General features: G+C 38.3%; 1 protein-coding gene across 3 annotated transcripts; it reads left to right on the forward strand.

The window, feature by feature from the left end:
* The first annotated feature begins 1,635 nt into the window (after positions 1-1,635).
* On the forward strand, positions 1,636-22,337 carry dazap1 (DAZ associated protein 1). 3 transcript variants are annotated; one of them, XM_077606964.1, is made up of 12 exons: positions 1,636-1,805; positions 3,227-3,267; positions 4,550-4,716; positions 5,071-5,136; positions 6,388-6,495; positions 6,653-6,701; positions 10,212-10,294; positions 13,996-14,143; positions 14,290-14,322; positions 15,081-15,230; positions 16,097-16,261; positions 19,949-20,288. In XM_077606964.1, exons 1-12 carry the CDS (start codon positions 1,774-1,776, stop codon positions 20,062-20,064), a joined length of 1,158 nt encoding a protein of 385 aa, XP_077463090.1. In that variant the 5' UTR covers positions 1,636-1,773; the 3' UTR covers positions 20,065-20,288. The 3 variants fall into 3 exon arrangements, with proteins under 3 accessions (XP_077463090.1, XP_077463088.1, XP_077463089.1); XM_077606962.1 differs by lacking the exon at positions 19,949-20,288 and adding an exon at positions 21,531-22,337 and having other exon boundaries at positions 1,640-1,805; XM_077606963.1 differs by lacking the exon at positions 19,949-20,288 and adding an exon at positions 21,531-22,337 and having other exon boundaries at positions 1,640-1,805; positions 6,391-6,495.
* The last annotated feature ends 129 nt before the right edge of the window (positions 22,338-22,466 follow it).

Raw genomic sequence — 22,466 nt, forward strand, 5'->3', positions numbered from 1 at the left:
ATTTTTTCATTCAAATTTGGATGGTTTGATATCTATTCCAATAAATTAATTTATCAATGTTGTCCCTTTAATTCTTGTGCTTGTCACAATATTTGTTTGTATAATTATCATCTGTATTTTGATTAACACAATAACCAAAATGCCTATCCCTGGTGGCCTGACATAGATAGATGAAGATGTATTTGCAAAAGTGCCAATAATCCATTTGCTAATTAACAATGGCCCAAACACCAATCACAAAATGATACACTTTTAACAAATGACAATGTTTGCTCCTCTGACCCTTCAAATCAATGGTGACATTTTACTGCAGGGGCTCTTTGTGTGTGTTTATATTTTATTACTTCCAGCCTTCCAGAATGTGGGACAAACAGCTTTCCTCAGGATTGTATTGACCATCTCAAACCAAAGTTAGCGTTCGGTCACCAGTGGTAAAGGCTGAATGGGTATCTTCATGAGTACATGATGTTTATCATTATTATTATTTATTTCCTTGGCATATGGGTTTTCTCAAAGTAGAAAAATATTTAATTCATGGGGTGTATGTTTTTTGCTATTTTTTGTTCAAGGAATTGAATATATCTAAAGAAGTTAGAGCATTGTAAATGTATTATAATATATATCTATTATGTTGACTACTTATTTTTTGATTTATTATTATTATTATAATTATTTTTATTCTTATTAATATTATTATTATTATCATTATTATTATTTATTTGTTTGTTTATTGTTGTTATTTGTGCACTTCGTGGCGAAGGTTTAAATCTCATTATACTTAGCATGTCGGCCTCACAGTGGGGGACCTGGGTCCAAATCCAGGTTGGTCCACCTGTGTGGAGTTTGCATGTTCAACCTGGCCCTGCGTGGGTTTTCTCTGGGTACTCCAGTTTCCTCCCACATTCCAAAGAGATGCATGTTAGGCTGATTGGACACTTTAAATTCCCCCCTAGGTATGAGTGTGAGCGTGAATGGTTGTTTGTCTCCTTGTGCTCCACGATTGGCTGACCACCAATTCAGGGTGTCCGCTGTCTCCTGCCTGAAGTCAGCTGAGATAGGCTCCAGAACCCCCCGTGACCTTAGTGAGGATAAGGCGGTTCAGAAAATGAGATGACAGTCCTATGTATTCCATGTAAATTATAGCCACCAATACAGTGGTTTGTGGCCCCCTCTAGTGATACATAAACGAATTACACCTAGAAAATAGAGTTCAGTTGTATTGAACATTTATTTTGTAAGAACGGGGGTGCTGGAGACTATCCCAGTCAACTATGGGCATTAGTTTAGTCCCAAATAATTTGGATTATTTCCCTTTATTTATTTCGACACTATCCCTGTAAATCACTGGGTGTTGTTTTCACCATAGTGAGGAATCGCCGCTAGACCTCGCAGTCCAAACGGATTGGACGTCTATCACCGTCAAACGTACCTAAAAAAGAGTTCATTTGCCATTGGCTACTAGTTTGGCACTCGAGAATGAGCGATCTTGCTCATTGTAAGTGATGAGGCTCAGGATTCGTAAGGTGAATTTCTTTGGAATTCTGATTATTAGTATTCTTCGAATCATTAGGAGAGCAGTAAAGCGATGGAATTGCGGTGGTGGTGGATGAGTGTTCCTTTAAAGGCGGTGCATTCTGCAGTGTCGTCATTGCGCAGAGCAGTTTTGAACCAAAAAGCGGAGTGACCTTCCTTCGCTCTCAGTCTTGAGAGGGGCAGCACTCAAGCGAGAAGCCGACCACTGCTCACGCAGCCCCGCCGCTCGCATCCTCCGAAATGAACAACCATTTAGTCGGCGATGAAATCGGGTAAGCTCCGTCCCACGCGGATGTGCTCTTACACGAGAACCTGGGAGCCAAAGTCTCCAACTCTGCTACCGGGCTCGTTTGACAGCTAGCGTTCTCAAACGAGCTAGGTTAGCGAGACCGCTAGCGCACGCCAATAAAGGCAAAAAAGTGACATTTTACGCTGGAAGTCTCGCGGGGGACAGCCCAAGCGGAAAGGCTCCACTTCGGCGTCGGCTTTTGTCAAATTGTTTGCTATGACAAGGTGCAAAAGTGGCACGGTATCCACTTATGCCGGTTCCGAGCTTTTGAGCTAGCCTAGCTGACGTTTGCCAGCGAAGCCCAATTATGACCGGCCGGACCGACTTGGACACAAGAGGACACTTAGCGGGCATCGCATCGTTTTTCTCCCGGTCGTCCTCCACGGATGTCACGGTCGTCAAGGGTGTTCTCGACGCTATTTACTCGGATGATGAAGTGCTCGTGAAGTTGCAGCATCCGCGGAAAGCGCTCCGAACCCCGGCAGCATCTCTAACCCGGACCGCTCCGACTGGATGCAGCCGGCTCCAGCCTGTGTCATTTCTATATGTTTTTGGATGAACTGGACTGGGAAAACTATTATTCGAAATTTAATGTCACACGTACACACTGTACACCCATCTGCACTTCCGTGCATTTACTGAACTTCTATCTCCGACTGCACATGCACATTTTATAGCAGGAGTAGGGAATTTACGGCTCGGGAGCCACGTGTGGCTCCTTTGATAGGTGCATATGGCTCTTCGGTAGCCTGTGAGGTAAAATATGGAAACTGCTGGTGAGAGAGCTGAGTCCCAAACACACCAATAGGAGCGTCATGTCAGCACTAGCACCGTTATAATCATATTTTTTTTCTCCATTAAATTCTTCTACATGCATACTCTCTTTGGTTTGCATAGATTAGCAACAGTGTAAAAATGGTGTCAAAAATCAGTTTTTTTACTTTAAAAGAGGTGAAAAGACTAAAAAAGGAACACATTTTCATGTATTTTGACGTCTGAATTCTGGGTTTGGCTCTGGAGGAATAATATTTGAAAATATCAATTGTTTATGGCTCTCCATCATAAAGGTTCCCGACCCGTTTTGTAGCTATCCTATCGTACACTGTTGACTGTTTACAATTGTTTGCCTAACTGTGTGTAGCTGTACCATTTTCCCCTGTTGTGGCTTACTGTTTAGAGAGATCTATTTGACTATTAGCTATTTAATATTGTACCATAAAGTGACTTTTTTTACACTTGCGCACGCTACTCTTGTGGGCTTTTCTAGTCACGTTGACTGTGTAATACACCTGTATTTTACACTGTTCACCTGACCCACATAAATTTAAGTATTTGAAAATTTACGCAGTTTTTTCCTGACACGACTTCTATATTTACAGTGTTTTGTGTGCTCTTTTTTTGTAGAAAATTATTTGTTGGTGGGCTGGACTGGAGCACAACACAAGGTATGTGTCATGAATGTCATTCTCTTTTAAAGGCCCAATAGTATGCAACACTGTGTGATTGAACAGCTATTTGTCTCCAGAACAAAGTGGCACACTTTCATTCATTCATCTTCCATATCGCGCATCCTTGTATGGGTTGCGGGGGTTGCTGGAGCTTATCCCAGCTGACTTTGAGTGAAAGGCAGACGGCACCCTAGACTGGTCGCCAGGCAGCCGTAGGGCACACAGAGAGACAAATGACCATTCACACTCACAATCATACTGCCACCAGCGGGAATCGAGTCCAAGCCTGCCTACAAGTCAGGCGAGTGAACCACTACACCATCAGGCAGCTAAGTAGCACACAAAAGAGAACCTGGCATCTATTTTTTGCAGGTTAAGCAAACACAGAATTGGGATGTCTTGCTAGGAAACTGAAAGGAAAGCATGGCTTATTGAAAAAAAATGGTGCCTTTTGAAAAAGTTTTGTTTAATACAATCCAAAACCGGACTGCTGTGTTAGTAATGTTGCATTGCAGAAGCTTTGTTCATTATCAATGAAAACAGAAGCAGACAAAATTTAGTTCATGTGTCACACCAGAGCTTTTATGTGCACAAGAGAAATTTGAATGTTTAGAATCGGGCTAATTTACATGACCTTTTCTAAAGGTTAGCTGCTTTGGTCTCGGTACACAACATCCTTAGAGAGAAGTTAGTCTAGTCTAGCCTGTGCCTAGCTCTTCCTTGGTGCTTGCTTTTTTTGACCACTGTGTATCTATGGACGTGTGTGTCTTTGCGGCACTGTACGATAAAGATCACAAGCACGGACGGCACCGTGGAACTCGACTTGTTCCCTTAGCATTTTCCCCAGGGCTTCCAAGCAAAGAGAAGAGCAATTACAGACTCCTCATTTGTTGAAACTTGCTCACTTAGTCAGAATGGGTGTGTGCTGGCATCCCAGGGCTGTGGCGTCTGTTGTGCTAGGTGATAAGGGAAATTTTATTGGATCAGGTTTTTAGGAATTTTGGATACATGGTGTCTCATGTTTTCACATTTTGTTGTACTTCTGTTTTATTTGCATTGACGATAATTATATGGATAAATAAATAATAATTCACTTCTCATTTTGCTCAAGGTATTTCCCCAAACTTTGTTTGTGATGTTAAAAGCAGGCGTACGCATTTCTGTTCAGCTCCTGCAGGAGGGAAACAGGGATGATTCATGTCTCATTGCACGCTTGCATTGTTTTGGTGTTGTGCTTTATCATTATTTTCATCTTTTTATCTTTTTTTTTTCTCCTCAGAAACCCTGAGAAACTACTTTTCACAATATGGGGAAGTGGTAGATTGTGTTATAATGAAGGACAAAACAACTAATCAGTCGCGAGGCTTTGGTTTTGTCAAATTCAAAGACCCCAATTGTGTACGGACAGTGCTGGAGACAAAGCCACATAATTTAGATGGAAGAAATGTAAGTATTACATACAAAAGTACTCCTAAAATTCGTGCATCTATTAAGAAATGTGTAGTATGTTGCAACCAGTTAAATTGTATTTGATTATTCACAGTAGCTAAATGACTAGGTATGAATACTTAATTGTGTTCTGGAGTATACATGATACTGAAAACATATACATATTGGCTTGCCCTACAAGACTTACCTGTTCAAAGTCAAATGAATCAACTTGACGGTTCATATTATAATTCTGACTGTGTATAAACACTGTTATTTTCATGTACTCTGAGTGCAGTCCCTTTCAGACAAATGTGAAAAGCCTTTGACATGCTCTGTTGATGGTTAAAACTTTCCTCTCTATGCTCTTAGATTGACCCGAAGCCATGTACTCCTCGAGGAATGCAACCTGAAAAATCTCGAACTAAGGAAGGATGGGTAAGGAGAATCTGATTTCTTCTTGTCTTTTCAATATTAGGTATTGAGCCTGAAATACGGAAGGACTCATAATGATTATTATATAGTACTGATAATAGTAAACCACACATTCTGCAGCTGAAACTTATTTTACAAAATTTGTCCAGACCATCGTATTTCTTTGTCAATAGTACGGTGCATTTGTGCTCATTCTCGTACTTGGTCTTAAATAAATAATCAGATACTACAACACCTGATATGTGCCTGAAATTCATCTAATCAACCGATTCATGACACACCCAGTTGAGGCTTGAAGTGAAACTAACCAAAAAATAGGACTTTTACTCTTAACTTGTAATTTAGATGTCTTTCTTTCATACCTCTGAGGGTCAGGAATCAGAATTCATTGGCATCATAATTTTTTATTATTATTATTTTTTACATGAAATTTATGATTGTATTTTTAATTTGCGTTGGACTGCAATTTGTTTTGAATACTTATGTCAATGAAATTTGTCAAGTTTGAAATATGTGAATATATTTCAGTGCACTTTGATAGCAAATCCTTCAGATTTAAGAATGAAATTCAGTCATTTTGGATATTTGTTATATGTTCCACCTGTATCTACTGGTAGTATGCGACTGAAATATTCCAACATTATCATTAAGTATGAAGAAGAAACTGGCCTATGACTGAAACATGAAAATTATTTTCTCGATTGGAAAGCCTTATTTACCTGAATTACAATTATAATATAACTCCCCTGTAGTAGTGAAGATAATTTCGAAAATGTCGTCACTGGCATAAAAAAAAGAAATTGTTCAGTTGTTCCCCTATTCATGGAACATAGACATGTTATCCCATTGAGTAGCAGATAATTAATTGTCTTTTGTCACATACTGTATCTGTCTTCAAGCATGGGCTTTGAATGTCAGAGGCCATTGTGAACGAGGCCCTCGAGGTCGTCACCGTTTTACTGGCTAAGCAATAGATGCATTTGATTAAACTCTTTGTTGTAGAAGCCGCCTCCAGCCTTTACAGTTTGAGTGCAGCGCAGTGCGATTGTGAAGGGAGTGAGTGGAGGAAACCATGTTCCCTGATCTGTGCAGACTAGTGTTTGCATTGACATGACACGTTAAGAATTATACCCCAGGGCAAGAGGAGAACCTAATTTCCTCTGCACTGCCTGAATAGATGACGGCTAAGCGGCCCTTCCCAGAGGGATCCTTTTAACAGGCACTGTAATCCATACACTCCTTGTTTTCTTTCAGAAGGGCAGCAAAGCTGATAGCAATAAATCAAAGAAGATATTTGTAGGTGGAATCCCCCATAACTGTGGCGAGCCTGAACTCAGGGACTATTTCAATAGGTTCGGAGTGGTGAGTATTGTTAATGACGTCATCATCAATAGTATTTGAGCCCACTGATTGATACTTGAGTCATAATAAAACCACATTTCATAAAAAGTGAGATATTAATTTGATTAGTTGTATGCATTTCTAAATGGCCACTGTTTCCTTTTCCCCCCAATTCAAGGTCACAGAGGTGGTAATGATCTATGATGCAGAGAAGCAGAGGCCCCGAGGTAAAAGCTGATCTTGTTTTCAACCCTCCTTCCATTCATACCTTGCCATCTTAAATCTAAAGACAAATTATTCTGGCCCAAAGAGAAACAAAACCATTCGGCTGTCGAATTGACAGTCATTTTAATCACTGCAGCTCATGATTTGTTTTCTTGCACTCCAATATAGTCATTCCATGTTGTCATCATGTATACAAAACAGAAAGTATCAAATTTGACATTGAATTCAGAAGACATCAAAATGTATTTCCAAAATACTTTTCTACCTTTCATGGACCAATTTTATTTAATTACTATTTTTTTTTCAATGAATCTACCCATGTCAAAAAAGATGCAAATTTGAACTCAACTAGCTTTATTTTGAGTAAAAAACATCTCAATATTTATCATTTAAAAAAAAAATCATAATCACAAACTTCTTTATACAACCTCAATTCCAATGAAGTTGGGAATTTGCGTTAAATCATTAAAAATAAAATACATAGATTGTTTACTCTATTATATTCAATTGAATACACTGCAAAGACAAGATACTTGATGTTCAAACAAATTAACTGCATGCAGTAATTTGTATACATTCTCTGAACCTTTTGGGGGATATTGTGCACCGTAGATGACGAAATTACTAAATTATTTGCAATTGTACATTTAGGAACATTGTTCTTAAATGTTTTGACTATTTACTCATGCACTTGTTCACAAAAAGGTTAACCTTGTCCCGTCTTCTCTTGATTGAGCAATTCAGGGAAACTCCTTTCATAGCAAATCATGGCATCTACCTGCTCCCAATTAAGCTCCGCACTTGTGGAATGTTCCAAATGTGTTTGTTGAGCTTTCCCAATATTCTCAATCATTTTTTTTCTACCCTTTTTGAAACCTGTTTTGGTCTTAAAATTCCAAGTTGATTGATGTTTATTTGCTAAAAAAAAGAAATTTATCAGTTTGAACATTGAAATATCTCTGTAGAGTATGTATTCAATAAAATATAGTTTAAACATGACTTGCCAATCACAGTTTTTTTTAACTGTGTATATACACACTAAAGCATGTACTGTATCTGTTTCAACTGTGTTTTGACATGTTGAAAGGAAAACAGTAATGAGAACCACCATATTTCACAAAAAAAACTTTCCAGAGTTTGGATCACTCTAATGAGCCAATTTAGGAGATATCTTAAGTAGTAAATAACTCATTTTCCAATTTAGATAACTTCTAGAGAAAAAAAGATGCCCAAAATTCATACAAGTCCTTACCAGCTGCTTTGAGAGGCAAAGCATCAAATAAAATGAGTCATTTGAGGTGGCCAGATGGTTACAGTGCAAAAGGCAATGAGAACAATTTGATTTCTGGGCAATATGTCCTTCACAGGTGCCTTAATAATGAAAGCAATAATTTATATTCCACAAGAATAAGTGTGTATTGATTTGCTACGCAAAAAAGCAATCTTACTAACTCAGTGACGCCAATAACCAATACCTATACTACGTAAGAAATCAAATATTATGAAGCTGTAGTATAATAATTATATGATTATGCCAATAATACTTAATTGATGAATTTTGTTTTAATATCAATATGATGAGGAGATATCACCACAATGCCTATAGTTCATTATTTAATAAAATCAATGTCGTAATTAATGAAACCAAGATTACATATTTCTGATTGCTGGTAAATCCTATATTATCCTAGTGACTCTTTTAGTAAGAATGCCTAACTGGGAATCCAACCTGCCACCGGCAATGTTGGTGTCAGTCTCTGCCCACTGCGCTCCAGTCACATCTGTTTTGTCTACATTTGTCCTACATAGCAACGATGTTGTGACCAGTGACCCACAATGTGTCCCATGTTGCTCCTCCTTCATTCCGTTTGCTCTCTGTTGGGGAAAAACACAGAATAGTTTGTCATTGGAATTTAATATGATGAATGTAACAGTTAACATCATTGCACAATCTATTAGCATAACTTTAAAACATTCCAATCATAAGATGTCTAGTCTTGCAATAAGTTTCCTTCCCCTTGATTTTGCACATGAATGATAAAATGCTCCCTTAGATGGCATAGTATGTTTTCCCAAATCTAGAACGCAAGTATTTTTTGTAAGTGAGCCCTCTCTATTTTTCTTTCCTCTGTCCCCCTTCTCCTTGTGAATTGTTTGAATGTGATTAACTGTGTCTTTTAAGATTTGTCTTTTCTCCTTTAGGTTACTGTACATTGACTGGTACCACAGAGGTACAGGCCAATATCTTTAAAACTGCCCATATGCTCAATTGGTTTTTGGGGTGTACACAAAGTCGTGGCCTTTGTGAACTGGGGTGAGGGTCTTCTATTCTGATATGTTAGCTTCCGCATCTAATCAATAAATATCGAGCAAAAACAGAAATATTATTTCATTCTGTTTAAAGCAGTTGAGTGAGAAAATGTTTATATAAATAGAAAATATCTTTAAACTTACTGGATATCTGACTCTTGTAACATTATTGTAATGTTACAGCAAAAAAAATCCAATTTGTTATAGTGTAATGTCATTACCAAGTGTTACTTTAAAAAAATATTCATAGCATGGTTCTAAATTCAGATTTAGGACAGGACATTGACAGATGCTATTAATATCAATAGGCCACACATCTTGGGGATGCTTGGCTGTAGGTCTCTAAAAATTGTTGTCTCCTAGGACGTTAATTGGATTAGGTTAGGTCCCCTAGTAGAGATGTGTACTCAACCTACTTCTGCCATAGTGGAAATTTATTCGAATTGAAAGTAGATCAATGTCGCACTTTGAAAGCTATTTTAGCAATTTCTCAAATATCGTCCTTTTTATTTGGCGTAATTGGTGACCCTAATGCGTTTAAAATAAAGTTATGTTTCTCTTGCATTTCCTTAACTTAGTTTTGTGTGTTCCTGGTTGTCTTTGTATATGCCCCATGAAAACCTCAGAAAACATGTCATTTTTGGGGAGACCAATTATGGCCTAATATCTTTGTGTTGCCATATGCAGTGTTTTATTGTTCAATTTTCGGCTTTTCCTGCCTGACTCAAAAGTCACATGATTAATTTGGTAAAGCTTGGAGAGAACATTGGTCATTCTACAGTTTATGTTCTTCACATCTTTGTAATGCTTTATCAATGGCTGCCACGTGTGCTCCAAAGACAAATAACTAGAACAATTTAAGGTGGTGTTTGGATGAAACTGCACCAAAGATATGTTTGTTGTATTATGCTAGTATAAAATCTAAAGCATTGTGAATTCACTGATTTATTTTCATAATTCATCATGTGAAGAATTCTTATAATGACACAGAGTAATGTTTCCTCCAAACCACCAGGCTATAGTATAAAGGAGCCTTGGAGGTTGTGTTGCTTTGGGTTTGTGCGACGTCATCCAAACCCCAGTAACACTTGCTCAATCTTGACACATCCTTACTCTGCCGAAGCCCAATACTGTTCTTCATCTTGTGTTGTCACAACCCCCCCTCCCCCTGCTACCTTGATTCACTCTTGGTCGTTGGCTAGGTTTTGGATTTATTACTTTCGAGGCTGAACAATCAGTGGACCAGGCTGTCAACATGCATTTTCACGACATCATGGGCAAAAAAGTGTGTAGATGTAGTTTTATTTTAACCTTCAGATAAAACAGAGGCTTGGGCGATTGACTTTACAAAACATTCCAATGAGCTGTTGGATGTTTGACTCATCTTCGGCTTCATACACACACACGTTGATTAGTTTGATGCTCAACATAAGCATTTTCTATATATCCTGATTAATGCCAACATATTTTTTTATTTGTGATCTTGTCACCCAAGGCTCTGTTTAAAAGTGACCACTCCTGTAGGATGTTAGTTGCAATTACTAAGTTTATCCAGGAATTTCATTCCCAAAAGTATTTAATTTTACCCCCCAAAATCTACATTTATGTGTAAATGTATTTCTGAGCATACATGATTGTATTGAAAAAATGTCAAGCTAATTCATCCACAACTCACTGAATTCTAATGGATAATTCACCTAAAGGATTGGTCCAATCACTTCTGTTTATTTTGATTTTGTTGGTATTTGGTTGGCAGGTCACTATCACGTCAACATATTCTCTTATTTTAATATTAAAAAAATATTTATATATATATATAACAGTGACCTCAATCAAAGAATCTCCATACTGTGTCCATTTACCTGCCAAATAAAAAAATAGTTGATCTCATTGAAGCCATTGTCGAGAAAGCTGACAGTAAAAAATAAAATATAAATTAAAGTCAGTGTGTGCCAAATAGAATGTGTTCAGTTTTGATAAATTGGATGGTTTATACCAAGCCTTTGCCTTGAAGAAAATAAATAACCACTTTACTGTGGTTTAATGTAAGCCTATTTTGAATATTTCGGCGTAATGGCTTCTGCTGTTTTTTTTTGTAGCAACCATCACCCAATCGGGGCCTTGACTGAGAATAAACAAATCTATCTTAAATGTGTAGTTAAGATTAGGGTAATGCAGTAGTACAAGAGTTATTATATCCTCAGATTCCTTTTAAATTGACTCAATCTTTTTACATATATTATGAATGACCAACTCACAGTGGACACTCGCTTTGTCTTCATTAAAACATCACATTCTCATTATATCCATGCTGAGTCTAATCTAATTGATAGCCAAACCGGTAAATTCTCCAGTTAGACAACCCTCTTGACTTTGCCCTGATTTTCCAGGCTGGCATCAAGGCTCTACTTAATCCATTGTTCTTGACTTGACATTACCTTCCACTGGAACTTGAGGGAATTTGGGAGGTATGCATTCCAAAATTAGAAAATGGAGCACATCAAACTGAGGTACAAATCCCAATTCTGCTGTTGGGGACTTAGCACAAGTCATGGTATCCATCACACGAAGCTGTGATGCCCATGGGATAAAGCACTGTGGTAGCTGCCGGCGGCAGCAGGGCAACTACCAGACATGCACATAATTAGGTCGACAGAGAAAAAGAAAAGAGGGTGGGGTTGCCAGCAACACCTTTAAAGCTGGGTTGAATTTGTGATTCATTTTCCTCCTGCAAGGTGACCCCAATAACTCAAGCCCTCAGTCTATTTCTGGTTGGGCCCCCTTAGTCTTTGCCCGTTTCCTTGTGCTGTTTAACTGGTTGCTGGTGCCCTGTCATGCGGGTTTTATAATTCAAAAATGGCCTGTGGCTTAAGGCAAGGAATTTATCGTACACACATCTTTGTTAAATGGATAGAATTGTACAGTGGGTGATGAACTGTAACTATCATAAAACAGAACACGTAATATTGGATTGGAACTTTATTTCATCCCGTATTAGGGAAATTTCTTGGTTGCAGTAGCAAGACAGACACAAGACACACGACATTGTAGACCTAGGTAAAAAACTGGAGCCACACACAGGAATTCCACAAGGTGGGGACCTTCTGCAGACTGAGACTGAGGTTACTGCACAGTCCCTCAGTAGTCTGGAGGTTTTAAAGATCATCTTCCTTGCCTAAATAATGAATGTTAATGAGTGGAAATGGACGGAATATTTTATGAGGTGAAAATGAAATGCCGATTTGAATGGAACATTTAATCTTTTACCGAATAACACAATGTACAAAATGAGAAAAACATTCATTGTTGGTTTTGGAGTGATATTGAGAGCTAGCTATACAGATACTCTTTCCATATTTGATTGTCGGATGCACCCGAGTCAGTGTGCTGGTGTTCTTAAGATTTTTTCACACTGAGTAACGGTAAACTAGTCCAGGAGCAATGCACAGCAACAAGATGTCGGAGCGCTGTCATTCTGACATCCGCCTCCAGAAATTTGGACTTGCGCTCTGTCAGGTTTTGCTCCCTTGTCAGATTTTGCCACTGAAGCTTTTTCAGATAGATCTGTATCTATATCAATTTTTTGTTACTTGCCGAATTCTGATACCAGAGTTTTCCAATATTTGAGTAAATTATAGTTGTGACCATCTTAGCACCGTAACATTACTAAATGAATACATTTCTTGCTTCTGTTTATGGAGATGCACATTTTGATAGTTGCAATTCACCCATCAAAAATGTATCCTAGTACTCAATTCATGTAAGAGATTGATGACATTCCCATCAATACCGCTGTGTTCCCTGTAACAGTAATCACAGCTACTTTGATGCGTTTTTAATCGTTGCTTTTCTGCGAGGACATATTTTGATGGTTCCATAGGACCCTGTCAAATAAATCGTGATGATTGCTCCACTCATTGATGATTGAGAACTTCTGGACAAAGGGAGCAAAAAATGATGGGCGTAACACACAATGTATACATGCATTCAGAGAACTGCAAAGTAGCAATTTCTGATGGGTAGACGAGCACTCTTGTCACACAAGAATGCCACAATGTTTCTCATTTTAAGGAGGAAGGGGAGATTACAGAAACCATAAAAGAAATGTACTAGCTTTGACAAGCAGCAAGCGTGCTATGTTGTAAATTCACCCCCTTTACCCTGTACAATCGAGCACTACATAAGGAGTCACGACTACGCAGTGAATGAATTTACATTAGTCAAATAATGTCACCATGTAATGAACAAAATGACTAGCAAACAACCAATCAGATGTCGAGGATTTATCTAGGCATTATATAAATCTTAATCTCAGCAGTCAGATTGTTTTTTTGTACAACTCAGAAATTAAAATATTTATTGGCGTCGTTTTTACTTTTGAGAATTTTTTTTACTTTTTGACACAGTATGAAGATTCAGTTTTATACTTAAAATGTATATTTTATTCTTTCTGCATGTTTACTTCGTTATTATGTTGCAATTGAGAAACGATTTTATCTCTACATCCATCCTCAGTTAAATGTATTCTAAAGAGAATAAATTGAGATTATTCATATGCATTAGATGGAAAAAGGTAAGTTGGAACTTTATATTAGTGTATAATCATTTTTATAGAAGGCAGTTCATTGTAAAATAATCTATGTTTCTCAGGTACATTATTCTTAAATGTTAAAGACATTTTTAAAGTGTCACAGCTTTTGCACAATGTGGCATTTTCATTCCAAGATCCATCAAATTGGGACTTTTTTTTTCCATTTATTTTCTAGTACCTGATCCACATAGCACTACTTGTCTCCTGGTTACACAATAATGTTGATTGAAGACTTCGATCCTTGCTATCGTCCTAAAGTGAAACCATTTAAATTGGCAACAAACAATGTGATAAAAGTCTTAAAAATTTCAATTAGGATGAATATGACTAGGTGGGGGACAATATGGGCCATTTGCAAGTATTACCAAATGTGCCCTCCTTGTCCTTTTGTCCAGGTTGAAGTAAAAAAGGCAGAACCCCGAGACAATAAAGCTCCTGGCCAGCTTGGCCCAGGCCAATGGGCACCCAGAAGCATCTTGAGTGCAACTAATGGTTGGCCAGCAGCACCTGTCCAGGGTTGGCAGCAGCCATATGGGCCACAAGGTGAGTGCCTTAGTGCAGTTACAACTACTTTCTTCAAAAACATTGTAGCTTGCGTGTCAGTTTACAGGCTCAACTGGATTTCGATTTTCAAATGACAATTTTGTTCTTTTTCTAAACCACTTCTTAAATGTATTTTCTCCCTGAAGGCATTTGGGTTTCCACCACTGGCCAACCAATAGGTAGGACCTCAACATCTGATTAACAATAATGACTTTTACATCAAGGCAGTTTTACCAAATAATGCCATAATTAATTCAAATGCGTGAATACCACTGGCTCATTGGTAATTAATTTACGAGCAGTTTCTCATTGGGATTTCTGAGAAATGAATGGTAGGTCCTATTAAAATGTGATAAAGATAAATGTTCTGTTAATTTTTGGCCACATTGCAATGGATGAGCCATCTTCAGAGCTGCCAACCTCCGTCGACCCCATTTCAGGAGTACCCTTGTCCAATTTCCTGAGTTTATCCAGCGAATGCGATTCACGCAAAATCGTTATGCGCTGAAGTCGCACAAGACAAACCATTCGTCAGAACTTGTAACTCGGATGATTCACAATGCACTTGTGTTACCGAATTCTTCCAGTTTACAGTGCAGTTGAATCAAAATGTCGGAAGCCGTAGCGATGGTGTGCATTTCCAGGCATTTAAATTGGAAATGTGTTACTTTTCCGAAATGGTTGCTTCAAAAAAGATTTTTGGGGGATTTCCGAAGTTTTGGGAGGTTGTCCAGAGTCCCGGAGTTTGCCTTGCATTTCCGGGTAAACTCCTGAAATTCCGGAGTAGTTGGCAGCTCTGCATCTCAGAAAGGATACCATAACATATACATATTATAATTCTCAGTGTTATGCCAGTAATTGTTAACTGACAGCACAATTGCTTGGTTGGACTTAATAGGGAATGTGCCTTTTGAAATGTTGTTTTCTAATTGATCAGGTGCTTATGGACCTACGTTAACAGCAGGCCGGGGAACCCCCGTCCAGCCCCCTTCACCTTTTAGTGCATTCCTAGTTACCACCCCAGCAGGCAGCTTTGCTACACCTCAGGCCTACACTTCACAGGGCTTCAGCACAGGACCTCAATTTGGTGAGTGATTCTAACATCATAATTTAGTAGGATGAGTATTTGAAATAACAATATACAATAGAGGAAGAACAACTTGTGGAATGGAGGTTGAAGGATACTTTATTTTGGTATTGTTGTTAAACACAATATATGAGCACTGTTGTTACGATCGCGCCGAGATGTCGTGGCGCGATCGGAGGGATTTGGACCCAGTAATGGGGAAGCAGGAGGGGACAAGACGAACTGTGCTCATGATAGTAACTTGACTCAAATGTAATGACTCAAATCGCCTTACAAAATAACAAGGACTTGTACATCCCAAAATGAAACATAACCGGAGCATGGAGAACAGTACCTTTGCAGCGATGTATGCAGTATCACGCAGTACGATCCGACCATGAATAGCAATTCAGACGTGTTTAAATACACACATCCGGAAGTAATCATGAATCACTCGCAGCTGCTCGAACCTAACGGCAAGCCAGGAGGGACAAACGAGCTGCTCCTGACAACTGTACATATTCTATTTATGTCTAGGTTGGTGGATCGACAGCTTGCTGGGTACCAGGAAATGACTTTTTAGTTGCGTTAAAGTTTTAAGAGTTCTTTTTTGATTATGTGGTTTCTTCGAGCACTGTTTCAAGACCCACTAGATGGCACTCAGGGCTGGGTCCGTACATATTATTTTGAGAAACACAACAGTTGTCAAAGGTAAGTCACAAAGTGGAAAGAACCAGATTAACACAATGCAAGAGCAGTGCTGAACTTGAAAGTTTGGTTTTAACGATGCACGCTAAGCTGACATAGACAATTAATGAGCTAACTGATGCTCAAATCCAAATCATTAGAAAAAGGTTATTAAAGAATATAATTTTATTTTGGAACAGGTTACACTTTTGGCACTCCTCAACCAGAACAGTATGTTCAGACAGTTCCTCCTCCACCTACTACTCCAGGAACGGCAACACTGGGCTTTGCCCCCACCAGTACACCAACTCAGGACTTGAGCAAACCTTCCTCTGGACAGCCTGACTTTCCGTATAGCCAGTATGGTAAGAAAACTACAGCATTGTGGATATGTTTAGTCGCAAATTAAGTTACCGTAAAACCTCTATTTCAACGGAATGCTGTTCTATTTTTCAAACTTTCCCCGTAGTGCCGTTCAATTAGAGGTGCCTTTCAATTAAAGGGTGCCGCCTAGCTGGTCAGAATTTTGAGAAGATGCAGTAAATTTTATGGATGAAAAGACAAACCAGGTAACATATACATATACATTATTTAACAAAAGACACAAGTGCAAGGCGATTATTGGCAAGTAATTAAAAATTCACTGGTGAAAATCAAGTGACACGTCGCTGTTGTAGCTGTCCTCGTCATTCACATCACCTTCCGCATCAGCGTCGAGTGTCTTGAGTGAGTTCACGTTCATCGTCGCCAGCATTGGCTCGCACTTGCTGGAGAAGTTGCAAACCAGTCTGAATCGGGCCGTCTGACCTGAAACAATGGATCTGGCAATCCTTCGAGCCGTCGAGAGCGGTTGGTGCTCGCATGTTGCCGAATTTGGTGTAGCTCTTCTCGCCGTGCAACATCCAGTACTCGTAGAACTGTCAGACGTTGGCCTTGAATGGGGCGTTCCAGTAGACCTCGGAGGCCTGTATAAATTTGATGCAGCCTCCTGGAATCACGGCCACACCAATATGGAGGTTCTTCAATTTCTTCTTGGTGGCATCGCTAATGTGACAACAGTATGAATCCCAGGCAAGAAGGCGCTTGCCATCTGACCACCTTCTCCGGTTGAGAAAAACCTCTATGCCGCTCTATTTTTCAAACTTTCCCCCGTAGTGCCGTTTGATTAGAGGTGCTGTTCAAATAGAGGTGCTGTTCAAATAGAGGTTTTACGGTATTTAAACCCATTTTGCTGCTATTGACAGCTGTTGTCAAATCGATTTTCGCTGGGAATGAATGTGTCAAATCATTTGCTGCTATGTCAGCCTTAACAGATGACAAGTTAATGCATCATTTTTTTCATTCATTCATTTTATGAACCGCTTATCCTCATAAGGGTCGCGTGGGGTGCTGGAGCCTAGCCCAGCTAAATACGGGCACCAGGTGGAGGACATCCTGAATTGGTGGCCAGCCAATCGCAGGGCTCACATACCAAGGGGAAATTTAGAGTGTTCAACCAGCCTACTCTGCATGTTTTTGGGATGTGGGGGGGTTAACCGGAGTACCCGGAGAAAACCCACGCAGGCCCAGGGAGAACATGAAACTCCACACAGGAAGGTCGGAAATGGGATCGAACCCTCGACCCCAGAACTGTTGCCTGCTGGGCTGGAAATGAATTATTTTAATGCTGTTAACATTGCACACGTTCTGTTGTAATAATTTTGCTTTATCAGGTCAAAATGCGTCACACTTTTTGCATACATGAACCCAACTCCCAGATAAGCTGAGAAGTTACTGTTTTTATTGCATAGAATTTCTCCAGTAGGACGCATTGTATGTGTGTAACGGTTGGTAGGTTTAAATTAGATCATCCTGTGTTGCAATGCTTGTTTTAGCACTTTTATTTCATTGTTGACAAATTGCTGCATCCAACTTTTTAGAACTACATTTGATTCATTATCCATTTAAGGTTTTTTTTTTGTTCTCTTTAACACTTTCCTTACTTGAAAAAGCGTCATTGGCTATTATTTTTTTTTAAACATGAAGATTGCAAACATGATTTTTGGCTTGATTAATCTCAAATATTGAGTGCCATTTGACATTTTACAACATGTCTGGCATTTGTTCATAATGTCAAATGTGAGTTAAGTGAATGGCAAATGCTATGAATACAGTGTTAAAGTATTTAAGTTATTTTAATAACTGCTCACTTATTAGCGTACAGATAGTTTACGTGAAAGTAAAAAAAATGTGTTTATTCCTTGATGCATAAGAATGAAATCAATGCCCGCTTCACTTTTTGACACAAAATCAGATCAAACTTTTCTTGATTTTGGTCAGTTTGATAAAAACGTGCTCAAAGGTGTGGTGCAAAAAAGAATAATTCACAGTGATCACAGTAATAACATAATAAAATTTTAAAACATCAAGTTTGAAAACTGAAAATTAATTTATGATAACCACACATTGGTTTGGAATCTTGGGTTATTTTACGTTCTCTATAGTAGGGTTCTCCATAAACACTGTGGATTTAGCAGAGAGCAATACTCTATTCAAACATTTTGTTTCAACAGTACCCAAGGTAGAAGTTTCATGTTATGCAGTTCAGTTACATAATGTTTGCTGAATAATCGATACGTATGGTCTTTCCACTGACCTGACTACATCACCCTGTCTCAAGTTTCCCATTACTCATTGTTTTTTGTATCACCTATGTGCATTTCTTACAATCAACATTTTTTCACTCAATATTCTTTCTTCTTCAGACCTCTACTTACAAACATTTATATTTGGGGCTTCTGCAGTTTACGTCAAATATGCCACACATGGGAGGGACTTTTTTTCTTGCATATTTTACGAGACCAAATTCGTGTGACTGAAAAGGCAAGCAACCAGGTTAGCAGATATGTCACTTGTGCATCTTTTAAATTAAAAAAAAAAAAAATATATATAATTATTGATCAAACCTAATATTAGTATTTTGTGTACGTATATAGTTTAGCACCTTAATATCAATACAACACCTCCCAAAAATGATGTGCAATTTCCAAATTAAGCAAAAAAGCTTTTATTTACGCTGACATTGACATAAAATAATAAGACACGTCACTAGTGTCTTCCATTGCCAACAAAGCCTACGATTTGCAAAATGACTCTATACTTCACAAACACACACGTCTATGGTTGCAGCATCTTCCTCAGACTTATTTTTAACACAATAAATTAAACAATGAGCTAATCAAGTAGTGAAAAGAAGGAAATTAACTACCTTCATGCGTGAAATGCTTCTTTCTGTCACGAACTATATGGTTGAGGCCACCTGATGCCACAGAAGAAAAAGCATTTTTTTTGACAGTTTTAAGTCGGTTTAAGTGTAAAAAAACACGTTTTTCAACACTCTATTCTTGGTTGTTATGAAGGGTTAAAATCACCAATTTCATCATGATATGAAATTGTTCAACGCTATACTACAAAGTTTGTCATGATTTCTCTAAAGTGCCTTTGACTGATTTAATGAGATATTATGGACACATATAGATATTCTTATATATCTGTACATATAACATATTATTAACACGAGTTACGTTTCACCTACTTAATAAATGGATAAAAAATGTATTGAACATTTAATTGTTAAAACATTTCACACATTTGGCTGAAAATCATTTCACTCAATAAAACAGAATATACTTAAAGATGACAATGTTGATCATGTTTTGCGTTTTGGTTGAATTGGATTGAATTTTGCTTTACCAACTTATATTTGGCCCCAAATAAATAGCTCTCTCATTACACCCATAGTTATTATATGTAAAAAATATCAGATTAGTGCAGGACAGACCTTCGTATAAATTTGTGCATTTCGCTTTTAGTTTCACCCGACAGTGACATAATGCATGTTAGAAAATATTTGGACTTCCAAAGGACGTTGAGAAGTGAGGCATCACCAGAAGTGTAAACCCAGTCGATGAGTAGAACTTTAACACTTTATCAAATTCAAGTAAGGGAGATACTAATTAGCCAGCCAGCAGTATCTGGGTTCAGTCAACGTGGTCTCCTCGTCTTCCTGATAGGCTTGGGTAACTACCCTCAGGACCCCTCTGCCTACGGACCAACGCGTCCTCACACTTATGGTCAGGATGATCAGGGAGGATATAGTGCAGGTAGGTGCCAATATCATATTTCCTAGCTACAGAACTAGCATTTCCTCACTTACTGTAGAAGTGTCTGTACAAGTGCTGCAACCTGGTTCATTCATTGCCTCTTTTGCAAAGTAGTATTTTGCATGTACGTACATTAAAATTTCCGTGCGTAATAAAACATGGCCATTAGTCTGGAGTGTGTTTGAAAGTAATTTTCATTCAAATTCACTGTCAGAGATTCAAACATTGTCTCTCGCTGTGCTTACAATACATAAACATCCTATTTTCATTTTTTGTTTGTTCTGTCTGCATTGCCTTGCTGCTTAATGGTCAAAAATACAATTTTCCTTGCTCAGTCGTTTTTAACTATCAATAAGCATTTACCCAGAATGCTCCCCTCCAAATCTTAATCTTAAAACATTGTGTAAAATGTACACAATTACAGTACAGTTATACCTAGGTCAAAGTATTTTTTCTCTTGTATTAATTCACTATACTTCCATTACAGAGTGATTGGTTTCATGTATTTCTGTTTGTGACCTAGAAAATGTTGTCATATATAATCAGCAAGATTTAGTTTCTTTACAGGCTGCTTAGTCCTTTTTGTTTACTGGGTTTTCTGTCGGTGATTCTAGCCCCATTTTCAGTGTGACTGTGCCACCAAGTGTACCAGTAGAAGAATGTTACACTGAATAGCCAGGATGATTTATGCCCTTTTGAGTATTGTTTTCCCTTGTAATGAACAAGTAAATATGCAAATAACATTGACGCTCATTTATCATGAAGGGTTATGGCAATAATAGTAGAGTAGCGAACCACACTGTAATGCAGTATGCCAGGATGCTCTCCACAGTGGTAACCTTCTATAGAGCCACTGGAGAGCATCCTGGCATACTGCATTACAGTGTGGTACGCTGGAAGCAAGGCAGCAGACAGAAAGGCCATGCAGAGAGTGATCAACACTGCCCAGAAGATCATTGGCTGCTCTCTGCCCTCACTGGATGACATTGCCAGCCCTCGCTACCTCTGCAGAGCCAGAAACATTGTCAGGGACCAATACCACCCTGGTCACAACCTGTTCCAGCTGCTGCCCTCTGGCAGATGCTACAGGTCTCACAAAGCAGGGACAAATAGACTTAAGGACATTTTTTTCCCACCGCCATCAGGACTCTGAACTTGCGTTAGCACGACACACAATCCCTTCTGTGCAATAACTTCGGGGTGTGCAATAACAATGTGCAATATCTTAGATTGTGCAATATTTTAGAATTTACCTAGCCAGGATGTGACTTTTTTATACTTTTATATTACTATTTGTTTTTTTTACTGGGAAAATGCACTTTGTGGAGTAGCACCACCAATTTCGTTATACGCAGCTGTGTATGATGACAATAAAGGCTTTTTATTTTATTTTATTTTATTTGAATGCAAAAGGTATGCTTTTTTTAATAGCTATGGACTTGTCAGTAGTAAATTAATCTTAATCTCCCGCAAATATTCTCATCCACTGCAGCCTATGCTCAGGACCTGACTGCATTCAGCCACACCTTCGCAGACCCTAATCAGACGACACCCTCGTATGGCCCAGTGCAGCCCGGCACTGTCCCACAGTCTGTCGCCAGCACATTTGGAAGAGGGCAGAACCACAACGTACAAGGCTTCCACCCATATCGACGTTGACAGTCACTTTGGGAGAGGGATGTTATGTCAAATTCTCAAACAAAATAATCTTGGGGGGGATGAGTCAGGGAAGTGTGTGTTGAAGCATTGGATGGATTGTTTTGAATGCACATTCTGAAATGGAAACCTCCACGAAAGCAGGTCTTCCAGTTTTGTCAAAAGAGTTGTACAAATATTTTTCTTTAACTAATTTAAGGAAAATTCTTGACAAAGAGGCTTTTATGTCCGATACTTCGACAATGTTTTATAGTAGAACTGAAACAACTTTGCAATAATTTTGATTGTCTCTTGAAACACTAGCACATAGAATATATGGAAAGAAACTTGCATATAAATATGTATATTTATGGTTGACACAAATGAAAACAGGGTTTCTCATTTCTCCAGCTTTAAATTCTGGGGAAATTGTTTTTATTTGGTCAGTATTGTTTACTTGGAGCCTTTCAAGTTTATTTGAAATTGAGATTATAGATATATATTATACACAAACTGTGCAATTTTTTAAAAAGGAATTTTGTACTAAAATGTACACTTTGCTTGTTTTTTTTTTATTTAAAGGTGTAGACTTCCCTCAGGTGGCTGTTGTGGGTGCGTTTTGCACTTATGCAAAAAGGACAAATTAAAACAAGTGGTAAGCATGTATTGTGCCCTCATTTGTTTATTTTTTAAATATATTCTATTTAATTATATTTTTTATTATTAATGAAAAATACACTTAATGAACAAAATAGATTTTTGTAAGGTTAGTCTGAATACAATACCACAAAAA

This window comes from Stigmatopora argus, chromosome 8 (assembly GCF_051989625.1).
Source record: "Stigmatopora argus isolate UIUO_Sarg chromosome 8, RoL_Sarg_1.0, whole genome shotgun sequence".
Taxonomy (NCBI): Eukaryota; Metazoa; Chordata; class Actinopteri; order Syngnathiformes; family Syngnathidae; genus Stigmatopora; species Stigmatopora argus.

Excerpts from the sequence above, each read along its gene's own strand:
- dazap1 (XM_077606962.1), top strand. The coding sequence starts at position 1,774 with ATGAACAACCATTTAGTCGGCGATGAAATCGG. Across the intron at positions 5,137-6,387 it reads CTCGAACTAAGGAAGGATGG|AAGGGCAGCAAAGCTGATAG; the intron begins GTAAGGAGAATC and ends GTTTTCTTTCAG. Across the intron at positions 6,702-10,211 it reads AGAGAAGCAGAGGCCCCGAG|GTTTTGGATTTATTACTTTC; the intron begins GTAAAAGCTGAT and ends GTCGTTGGCTAG.